A 12,226-nucleotide genomic window follows, 5' to 3' on the forward strand; every position below is an offset into this window, starting at 1 on the left:
CTTCCTAAAGTCCATGATCAGCTCTTTAGTTTTGCTCACATTCAGAGAGAGACAGTTCTCCTGGCACCATGATGTGAGTCTCTCTACCTCATCCAAGTTTGCGGTCTCATCATTGTTGGAGATGAGGCCCAGAACCACAGTATCATCAGCGAATTTGACAATAGATGTGGAGCTGTGAGAGGACACGCAGTCATGCGTGTAGAGAGAGTAGAGCAGGGGACTCAGGACACAGCCCTGTGGGGCTCCTATGTTCAGGGTGACGGAGTTTGAGGTGAACTGGCCAACTTTCACCACTCGAGGTCTGCCGGTGAGGCCAACTTTTTTTAAATACAAATACTCAAACACCCTTAAATCCAAAATACTTGAGATGCGAATTTAACACATTTAGTCTTGTTTTCTGAGAAATTAAGCAAAATGTAAAATTGATGTTTGATAACAAATATCTGTCAGTGGTGCATGAAAACTTTTCCCTTTGAATTAAGTTGATTTCAGATGTGTTCTTGTTTTAATCATGAACTCACTTCATTTTGATAAATTTCTCATAAAACAAGACTTCTTATTTTATGTCATTTTGCTTCTCAAGCAAATCTTGATTTAAGAATCTTTACACATTTGCACTTGAAATAACACAAACACTGAAGAAGAACATCATGTTTTTGCCGTGTGATTAGAAGCTACAGTAAAAGTTCTGTTTTAGTTGTTGGAAGCAGAGCTGTTCAAGCCTTAAGCTTTTTTTAGTTTTAAATTATTTACAAAATAATGGAGATCTGTCGGAAGTTGTATTTTCAAATTTGGAAGCATAGCTAATACATTTGCATTTAGAGAACATATTGGCATATTCTTTTACATTCAATTAATTCCTTAAGTTTAATTGTTTTAAAAAGTCTTAAATGTACCTTTATAAAACCTGCAGAAACCCTGAATGAGAAATATGCATCAATAAACAAGCAATTTTAACTAACACAAACAGCAAGATATAACTACTATAAAAAATGTTTTAAAGAAGACAGAAGAATCTTATACAATGGGGTTGATTATAAAAATACACCTCCAGCAGATTACACCGCTTAAGGGTTTTTGTTATGCATACGTTTTAGGGATTTGAATATCTCCAATTCCTTCTGGAAGTGTGAGTGGATAGGAAGGTTGTTAAAACACCCACAAAAATAATTTGCCAAAACCGTAATTTTTAATAATATTTTTTTTACTATATTACAATTCAGAGAGCTGTCATGATATTGTCTCTTCTCCAATACGGCCTATGACTGACTAGCAAATTATGGGTGTAATGTAAATCATGTCTGTTGAGTATTTCTTTAAAAGCCCTTTGATATGTCTGAACCTGTGTTTCATTAGGAAATGTGTCAACAGAGGAAAGAAAATTGTGCCAGTCAGCTCATGTAATGTCATTCATGCTTGCTTTTTCTTTAACAGTAGAGGGTGCTGCACGTATTAGAAATTGCTCAGTTATTTTATAAGTCAACTGAAAATGAGCTTGTTTATAAAAAACAACAGTTACACTTCTCTTTGCACTTATTCTGGAGTTTGGAGAGATGCTTTGCATGAATTTTCCCTATTAATAAGCAGTGTATGTATATGAAGTGCATTTGATTATTGCTGTATTTATTTCTACATGTTGTTTGTCTTTTTTTCAGGAGTGTGATAGCAAAAGTGGAAGAATGCAGTCATCCCGTTGTAATGAAGGGCTTGTGTGCCGAATGCGGCCAGGACTTAACTCAGTGAGTCTATATCCAGTTTACTTTTGTGCTGTCAGTCTCCAGTTCACAATCGTTTCTCTCCTCTTACCTGAAAAAGTGAAATGAGGTCTTTCAGGAGAAGCTATTGTTGTCTTTCCCTATTTTTCACTTGTGTCGGCTCTCAGAGTTATTTCTGTTAGTAACTATATGGTGCTGAAGATGCTCTTACGTTTCAGACTACAGAGCAAGAATGGAAAGCAGCAGGCGCCCATCTCTACGGCGACCGTTTCCATGGTGCACAGTGTTCCCGAGCTGATGGTCAGCTCAGAGGTGAGTGCCTGTGTTTGTCACTTCTGAGGATGGAGATTCTATGTGTTTCTCAATCGGCATCGAACGACAAACTGGTGTGACGACATTTCAAACTAAATCATAAATCTCAGTTTGGGAGTTTAGGAGTTCTAAACTTTCTCTAAGGCCCCGTTTACACTGTCAGTTAAATGTGACCCAATTCCGATTTTTTGCTCATATGTGACTCAGATAGGATCTGTTCTATGACCGTGTAAACAGGAAAAAGACGCATGCATTCGGATATAGCGAGATCGGATTCAGGCCTCCTTCATATGTGGAAATAAAATCGGATATAAATTGGATATGTGCCAATGCGACTCATGTATACAGGCAGATCGGATTTTCTGAGGCATCGCGTTCTGTACATCATTAAAACTGCGACAATTTAGTACTTCACCGCGGTTTAATGACGTCATATGAGTGTAAATCATTTAAATGCGCATGGGCTATTTTGAGCTAAGGGCAAAAAATAATAATAAAAAAGGGAAAAATTTTAATTTTAGTCGAATTTGAGGTTTTCTCAAAAAATAGTTCATTAAGCCCTCGTTTAGTGATCCCAATGCTCCAATTAGTAATTAAACATCTAAAAGTATCTTTAATTGTATATTTTCTGAGAGGATTACCTTTTCTCCGCTCGCGCTGAATGTCATCTGAAGAGCGCACGTAACGGTGCTTCTGACGGTGTGCGATCTCGATAAATACACAGAATTACAGTATTTCAATATCCACGCAAACAATAATCTGTTCTTCTTAAGTGAACGCTTGGGGAACTGATGGGGAAAACATATCTGATGTGTAACTATATGATTCGAGCATTACAGTTGGCCGTCTGTCTCAGTGTCATCTATCAATAGCCTATAAAAGAAAAAAGCTGGAATCACTCGTAGCGCTTCATTTAACTGCTTTTGTAGTTTTAAAAATCAAATCACTGAAGTGATTTTTACATTTGATCATTTGTTTTTCGTAGGCTATATGAATTCTTTTGTTTAGATTTAAAATGATAAAGGTTTTTTTTTTCATCTGTTCTTATTTATAATAGGAAAGATAAAATAAAAAACAGCTATATTGTGATTATTAATACGGTAGCCTAATTATTAATAAGAAAAGAACTGGAGGAAAACTTTAATCTTTCTCATAATAAACCTTGCTGACTATATCGACTTCAAACGGGTGTAGCAATAATTTTTTTGTCCGATTCCAAAAAATCATATTTCAAAGGGGCTTTAATAAATGGTTGTGTATAAAATGGTTTGTTTACTCTGCACAATCAGTGTCTGGTGTACAAACGAGGTGTTTTTTGTCCTTGTGTGTCTGTGAGCAGCAAGCGGAGCAGCTTGGCCGAGAGGACCAGCAAAGACTTCACAGGAACAGGAAGTTAGTGCTGATGGTGGATCTGGACCAAACGCTGATCCACACCACCGAACAGCACTGCCAGCGCATGTCCAACAAGGTAACAGTTAAAAACATTGCACTGCACTACCATTCAGAAGTTTGGGGGCGGTAAGATTTAGCAAAGCTGCATTTATTAGATCAAAAATACAGTAAAAAGAGTAATATTGTAAAATATTATTTATATTTAAAATAACAGTTGTATAATTAAATATGTCTTCAAATGTAATTTATTCCTGTGATCAAAGCTGTATTTTCAGCATCATTACTCCAGTCTTCAGGGTCACATGATCCTTCAGAAATCATTCTAATAAGCTGATTTGCTGCTCAAAAGACATTTCTGGCTATTGTCAATGCTGAAGTGTGCTTTTGCGGTAACCTTGGTACATTTTTTTCGAGTTCAGAATTTAGAAAGAACTGAATTTATTTGAAATGGAAATCTTTTGTAAAATCATGAACTTTTGATCAACTGAATGCATACTTAATGAATAAAAGTATTAATTTCTTCTCAGTTCGTTTTAAGAATTCTTTAGAAGTTCAAAAGAATAGCATTTATTTGAAATAGGAATTCTTTGCAACATTATAAATCTTTTAACTGTCACTTCTGAACAGTATCAGTTTCTTAATAAAACCCTAAACCGTAATTATAATTATAATTATACTCAATATTAATGGATATTGTATAGTTTTTTTGAGTGTTATTGGAGTAGGGTAGATTTTTCTTTGTTTCACTGGTTTCTTTTGTCATTTGTTTAATCTGTCATTGGTTTGCTGTGTTATGGTGGCTTCAAAAGATTTATCTATCCCTCGTTTTGTTTGAGTTTAGCAGTAACGAAAATAAGATGTCGACAGCCGTACGGTTTTCTTTGACTTCTTGGTGATCTCATTTGTGTTTTTCTATGAACTCCAGCGATTGTGGGTGTAACTGGAAGCATTGCTTTGAAGAGCCTAAATGTAGCTGAGCATTGATTGATTTCTATTTAAATGACTGCATCGTACTCTTTTTCTCAGCTGTCATCCATTTTCGATTCATTCTTATTGTAGGCGTTAACTCGGTAGATCAGCTCGAGCAAAAAACAATCTCAGATCTTTATATCAAACAATTACTAGGCCATTAACTGAGCTATCAAAGACTCAAATGCTTTCCTCAAAGACTTTGTAGTGCTTTTAAAGCATCTTCCAGAGCATTTCTATTGAAATTAATGTTCCTGAAAGCTTCTGCTACAACTGAACAGGACTGTAATGCAGCAGAATAGAATATTTATATGCTTTTCAATCTAAAGCAGATCTAAAGCACTGCTATTCAGATGTGTAGATTTTTTAAAGGGGTTATATGATGTTGCTAAAAAGAACATTATTTTGTGTATTTGGTGTAATGCGGTTTAAAGTTCAAAAAACACATTATTTTCTACAAACTGTACATTATTGTTGCTCCTCTAAGCCCCGCCTTTCTGAAACGCTTTGATTTTTACAAAGCTCATCGTTCTGAGAAGTGAGGCGTGCTCTGATTGGCCGGCTATCCAGTGCATTGTGATTGGCCTCAAGTGTGAGACGGAAATGTTACGCCCCTCACAGTATTGCGATGGCGTTTCAGGGCCCAAGTCACACAAAAACAATAAAACGCATTACAAACGAGGCATTTGTTACATTCAGTGGGGACATAATTACTGATTATAATGACTTATACTGTCTTTTTACGTGTCGCGTTGCATCGCGCTGCGTAAACATTACCATGTCTGCATGGGAGAAACACAAACAACAAGCACTACTCTACACTGCTCAAAACTCACGTTTGAATCGTCAGGAGCAGAAATGTACTTGCAGTGGTCAGAAGCGTCAGACTGTCCTTTCAGAGTTGGAATTGCCCCACTTTATAGAAACAGCCTTTGTGCAAGCCAACATTGTAGCTTCCAAGTTCAGGAAATAGTCCTCCATGAAATGTGCTGCACACACTAGAATATTTGGGTTGTACTGTTCTGGAACAGTGTTGTAAAAACAACTTAACCACTGATTTTTAGTTGTGTCCTCTTTTGGAAGCCCAAAAAAAAGTAGTTTAGCTTTCACAACGAAACAGTGTCTCCAGGACATGGCGCTGGCGGCAGCAACAACACTACAGCGAGAATAATGGTTCCTCCTTTCACTGCGTATACGTTTGGGCGGTGTTATTAATTGTTCCCACATCGTGATGTAGACATGTGGGGCGTGTTTTAACAAGCCGTTTTAGGAGGGCGTGGCAGAGTCTTAATTTTGATGAAGAATATCTCTTTAGTTTTGAGACTTTAGTCTTTGCTACTTGAGGGGTCTTATCTATGCACAAACAGCTTGTAATACTCATTTAATTGATCAAAAGTCACGGTAAAGACATATATTCGTTTCCTCTAACTGCCTTGCAATGTTTTTTTTTCCCAGGGAATCTTTCATTTCCAGCTGGGACGGGGGGAGCCCATGCTTCACACACGACTGCGGCCTCACTGCAAAGACTTTCTAGAAAAAATCGCCAAACTCTATGAGCTGCACGTCTTCACCTTTGGCAGCCGTTTATACGCTCACACCATTGCAGGTACATTGTTGTGATGTGACACATTGAATGATTGAATGAAACACGAATGATACCTCAAACTGGGGACAGGTGCGATGACATTTTTCTAACCGATCAGAATTTTTGATTCTCACCCGGTGGATGATAAAACACATCAAACAGTCCCATAACTCCTAGTGTTTGTGTGAGAGATTATATTGGGCTTTCACAGTGACACCAGGTGGCAGCATTTGTTCATAAGTTTGAGCATCTGCTCAGTGTTTTGAATTTGAAGATGAATATATTGTTTACTGTGTTTGGTTATTTAATGCAACATATTGACAATAAATGCGTCAATAAAAGTGTCATCTGCAAGAACTGTCCCATTATCTGCTTTGATAAAAGCCTCTGCTAAATGACTAATAAACAAGAAATTGGTTTAGTGACTGTGTTTATTATAGCCATCTATAATATACCCTATAAATTTCTAATAGTAATCTTTATGAGTGCTGCATTAAGTCTTTCCTTTATGTCAGGGTGTTTATTATTGGAGGTGAAGTTGGTATATGTAGAGTGTAGGGTCTGGGTTTAGTTCAGGATATCATCAGCACAGTAATCGCTCAGGTTTCTGTGTTTCAGGTGTGTAGCATCCTCTGAGCAAGACCTGAAGTGTTCTTGCATTAAGTGAGCTTCACATTTGGCATCTCGCATATTTGAATCTCTTAAAATTTGGCATCAGTGCTTCCCACAAACCCAAATAAGTGGAGTCTGGTTGTGGTGATTCATATGGACAAAATCAGCAGTAGATAAAACGCAGTAAATAAAGTAGCTCAACTTTTCTGAATTAAAGTCTTGAGTTATTGTAGTGCAGGCAGGAGACTGAAAGCTTGGCAGAGGCACATCTTTGAAAGTCTGAAAGCATTGGTTCGTTTTATTTTTCCTGTTTTCCTTTTATTACAGCTCTAAATAGTCTTAATGCAGTCCAAGCGACACTACAGCATTTATAGCTCTGCTTTCAGCTGTAATTTAGACTTCATCTTTAAAAGAAATGACTGTTTCTGCTCTTTCTCTCACTCATACCAATTTATTTTTCTCTTTTAAAAAGGTTTTTTAGACCCTGAAAAGAAGCTGTTCTCTCATCGGATCATGTCTAGAGATGAATGCATTGACCCCTTCTCTAAGACCGGCAACCTCAGGTGAGGCATGTTTCACTCATTTCCGTCTTCTCCTACTGGAGTGGTTTAGCCTTCAGCATCTTTCTTGATGCAGTTTAACAATGAACTTGCGTTCATGACATGTTGTTGTAGTTATTATTAACTTCAAGATCAGCTTGTTCTAACAAAATGAAGCATCACATTCAAATCGTTTACTATTCAGAAGTCTTTTTTTTTTTTTTTTGAAAGATAGTAATACTTCTAATGGAGTAATGATGCTGAAAATGCAGCAGGGATAAATTAGATTTTACAATATATTCAAATAGAATGTAGGTATTTTATATTGTAAAATATTTCGACGTCTTTCAAAAACATAAAAGAAATTGTGCTGACCCTGAACTTCTGAACGGAGTAGTGTGATTTCCACATTGTGTGACATTCAGGAAATCATTTCATTGAATTAGTGCAATCAAATATCCAAAATAATAGTTTTTGTTTACATAATATATGCGTGTACTGTATATATTGTGGACCAAAAAATTTATACTGTATATGTATATGTAAATACTCGCACACACATACAATATATATTTTGAAAATATTTCCATGTATTTCCATGAATATTTTTATTAAAGTAATTGTTATTATATATAAATATTTTAAATGTATAAACATAACATATTTTTCTTAAATACTTTTTGTACTTATTCTTTAGTTGAATTAATTTTTAAAGATTAAATGATAAAATTCAAGCATCTAAAATGTTTTTCTTGTTGAGTATAAAGCTTATTCAACCTCATGTGACAATGCAGAGTATTTTCTCGACTCCAGCAGTGTGAACAAAGGCTCTCTGCACGAGTGCACGTGCACAGAAGAGACATGCATTTCTGAAGGGCTTCGGAGAACAGCTCTGATTCAACTTAAGACTAAACCTGTTTTCATGTGCGGATATAAGGTGCAGTCTCGTAGACCCCTGCTTTTTACCCACATCTATATCCATTCGGCTCTGCATGACAGATCAAGAATACGGTGAACACTGAATACATTTAATACTTCAGTGTATTCGTTTATGCAGCATGATCATATTTCAGTGCATAATTCAGAAGAACTATATGTACTTTAAGCCTGTAAAACATTTTGGGGTGGTTTATTTTCCATTCTTTCTGAAAACACACCTCATTTCTGTCAAGCCTTTCTCTCTCTTTGTACATTTACAGTTATTTCCTTTGACGTGAAATACTCAGTAAATCTTTGAACCTGAATCCTTAACGTTTTCATCATTAAAATGACTTGCAAAAGGCACTGTGAGTTTATAATTTAAAATGACAACTTTAGTCTTTCTTACCTTTTTCACCTTATGCAAGTTTACATAACTGTATCTTGTTGTTAATTGTAAAGCTTAACAACATGTTAAATTTAAACAAGTACTAATATTTATAGTATTATCTTAGTATTTAAACATTAATTATTCTGCATTGGTAGCATAAAAACCTCTTCGAGCCAGAGTTGTTTGCTTTGTCTTGTTTTATGCAGTAACTACGCTGGAGGAAATCCAATCCACTTCTCTTTCCTCATATCAGACTGTTAATATGTGTGGGTTTCGTATGGAGCTCTCATACTGACCTTGAAGGAAGAACAGTCTCACAGAGCGGCCGCTATCATACAAAGACAGTCACGATCGGACTTCAGCGGCGCACAGTTTACTTTCTTTAGGTCGATAAACCTACCAAGCCTCTGCAGCCCAATGCTTCTATTAGTGTGAATGACTTTGTTTGCCATTTCAAAACTCAAGCTGTTGGAAAGATGTTCTTAGGGGCTTGTTTAGATGCGCCAGACATTCACAGATAAATCTATACTCATTACGCTGTATACCCAGAGACCCCAGATGCGTTTGGACCCTCGAGATGTACTTCTAAATGTCTGAATAACAAAATTTCACGGCATTTATTTGAAAGGCAGACAGCACAAACACACTTTTTTTCATTGCACTGCGACATGTTGTGGTTGTGAGATGTTAATTAACATTAGTTAATGTGCTTTTCTGCACCTGTGGTTCCTCTCTTAGGACATCTGTGTGAACTTGAGGAGAACTGACTTCATACATCCACTAAAAATCACCTCGAGACCAGCTAATTGTCTAAATTGTTTTTGGCCACACTATTTTTGGTATTGTACCAGTGTTAATGTTATAAAATGCTCATTGACATTTTGGTCTTGGCAGGCTGGCACTGTCTGGGTGCTGTTTATTTAGTCATAACCAAGCACCAGCTGCTAAATGAGCATCTAAAAATGTCAGTATAAAAACTGTGCTTCTTTTTTTTTTGAAGAAATTTGTTCCCCTGTGGAGACTCCATGGTGTGCATCATAGACGATCGAGAGGACGTTTGGAAGTTCGCCCCCAACCTCATCACAGTGAAGAAATACATCTACTTCCAGGGCACCGGTGACATCAACGCCCCACCGGACTCACGAGAGGCCCAGATGACCAGAAAAGGTAATGTTTATTTTCCCAGCGACTCTAATTAACGATAATGATCGGCAAACTGGAAATTAGCCCTAGTGTCTTCTGTCTGTATAGGATGCTAACGTCTAACGCAGAATCTACACAAATTGGAGCTTTTCATGAGGGTAAAGATTTCCACATGCAGATTTTGCAACAAATTGGCTGCGTTGACCAACAGTGACTTCTGTGTGAGCTCATATATTGCTACGCAATGGACAGTAGAAATTTTGCACAAATTTTGCTGTGCCTACATCGTAAGCCCAAAACACACTGCACGATTTTAGCAATCCTATAAGATCGCTGCATGCCACACTGTGCGAGATGGATCTAATAAACGTGGCCACGACGAGTGTGTAGACCAGGGGTCATCAAACTTGATCCTGGAGGGCTGGTGTCCTGCAGAGTTTAGCTCCAACTTGCCTCAACGCACCTGCCTGGAAGTTTCAAGTATACCTAGTAAGACCTTGATTAGCTTCAGGTGTGTTTGATTAGGGTTGGAGCTAAACTCTGCAGGTCACCGGCCCTCCAGGACTGAACTTGGTGACCCCTGGTGTAGACTGTACGATGATGACTCCCATTGTACTCTACGACGCACGTTACTATAGTAGAATAAAACGTCATCAGCATCCGCTAGTGGTAAACAAAAAGAGCATGATAAATCACACTTTAGCAGTTGTGTTTTCATTTGTGCTGAAAAAAGTGGAAGGAGTGAAAGAGGAAGGGATAAGAGCTTGAGGTAAGCAGTTTTATGCTTTAGCGCCATGTTGCGTTGATTTCATGTCGCATTTTTATTGATTGGTCAGTAAACGTGGATCGTAGCAGCAAACACGGCGATGATCATGCTGTATCGTTGGTTATCTTTGGTCGCAAGACCGTGACAACGGCGATCTTTGAACCTCTCTAACTGTATGACACAGGACCACCGATTAGGAGCAGCGATTACAGAAATCGCCACGATTGTTTCACGATGCCATCTTTCGTCTGGGACAGCTGAAAATGGTGCAGTGTGTTTAGGGCTTTAAACGAATGGTTTACCCCAATTTTTTATTTTTTATATTTATTCACCCTCAGGACATCCAATATGTAGATGAGTTTGTTTCTTCATGGGAACAGATTTGAAGAAATGTAGCACTGCATCATTTGTTCACCAATGGATCCTCTGCAGTGAATGGGTGCCGTCAGAATGCAAACAGCTGATAAAAACATCACAATAATCCACACCACTCCAATCCATCAGTTAGTGCCTTGTGAAGTGAAAAGCTGCATGTTTGTAAGAAACATCCATCAAGACATTTCTAACTTCAAATGCTTCAAGTCCTCTATCCATAATATTGCTTTTTCCAGTGAAAAAGTAGTCTTGTCTGAACTGTTCATGAGTGAGAAGAGTCCAAAACAAATATGTAAGTGGATTTTGATGTGAGAGAACAACATGGAATGGTTGTTTTCACTGGAGGAAACTTGATTTTGGATTTTGGCCAGAAGCAATGGTTAAAACGCCTTTTATTCTGACGGCACCCATTCACTGCAGAGGATCCATTGGTGATCCAAACTTAACTTATCTACATCTTTGTTGACCTTAGGATGTGCACATTTTTAACACTTTTTTTTGGGTGAACTATTCCTTTAAAAGTTTTGTTAAAATGAATGAAGCAGCCGTCATGATAGGAGTTCACGTAGGATGCCTTAAAATGCGGTTGTTGTAGACTGCTCAATAGATATTGGAACAGAGCTGTTCGTCTTCTGTTCAGTCTATCAATGTGAATTCTTTTTGAGTATTTCCTGGTTCATTTTTATTACAGATGAATATTGCTCACAATTATTACTGAAGAAGTCAATTAGATTTGCTTCAAATTGCAAAACTTTTTTTGGATGGAAAAGTAGTTCCGCTTGCTCTCCAGCAGGGAGAGTTTAATAAGAAGCAATGGTGGTGTTTTAATAAAGGCGCGTGTGCGTGACCTCTCTCTGTGAGCTCTGAAATAATCTGCTTACCAGAGGAGACGAGCGCACTGCATTTTACAGCAGCTCCAGGAATCACACTGCCAGCGGAGGTCAACGTGCCAACCAGCAGCGGGATCTATTAAACTGATTGCTCCTGCACAAAATATAGAAAGTTCACAGCCTATGCAGAGGCTCTGTCTGTCAAGAGCTGTTTGAAGTGAGTCCCTGCGGGCTGGACAGTGGACACACGGGAAACAAAGTTACAAGAACATTAGAAATGTTACACTGGGTGAAGAGGGGTTCAAGTGGAGCTTCTCTTTTGAATGTTAAAGCATGTTTGTGGTTGACCTTCTGTCTGTAAATCTTGTGAGGGATGTACAAAACTACATAAAAAAAAAAATCAATTAGTGAATGGTTGCCTGACCAACCAGTGGTCCAGTACAGTGGTTCTCAACCTTTTGACTTTAAGGCCCATTATATTTGAAGTATTTGAAGGTCCCTAGCCCTATTTTTTTTAAATTACTTTAATCTATGGGCACTCTTAATGTCCTAGTTAAATAATTAAAAGTAAAATAATTCAATTCCAGGCATTTTAAGAGCTTAATGTTCTTCAGTGAATATTTAACGACTCCAGTTTTTTAGCACTTGCAATAATTAGTAACACTGGACAAAAAGGAAA

General features: G+C 37.6%; 1 protein-coding gene across 1 annotated transcript in view; it reads left to right on the forward strand.

Annotated features, from left to right (window-relative positions):
* ctdp1 (CTD (carboxy-terminal domain, RNA polymerase II, polypeptide A) phosphatase, subunit 1) overlaps nt 1–12,226 on the forward strand; it is a 125,424-nt gene that overhangs the window by 1,700 nt on the left and 111,498 nt on the right. Inside the window, exons 2-7 of the mRNA XM_079442090.1 lie at nt 1,656–1,739; nt 1,934–2,027; nt 3,367–3,495; nt 5,844–5,994; nt 7,058–7,148; nt 9,434–9,600. Of these exons, the coding sequence (XP_079298216.1) occupies nt 1,656–1,739; nt 1,934–2,027; nt 3,367–3,495; nt 5,844–5,994; nt 7,058–7,148; nt 9,434–9,600 (716 nt within the window). The remainder of the gene's footprint in view (nt 1–1,655; nt 1,740–1,933; nt 2,028–3,366; nt 3,496–5,843; nt 5,995–7,057; nt 7,149–9,433; nt 9,601–12,226) is intronic.

The sequence above is a fragment of the Barbus barbus genome (assembly GCF_936440315.1).
Source record: "Barbus barbus genome assembly, chromosome: 19".
Lineage (NCBI taxonomy): Eukaryota > Metazoa > Chordata > Actinopteri > Cypriniformes > Cyprinidae > Barbus > Barbus barbus.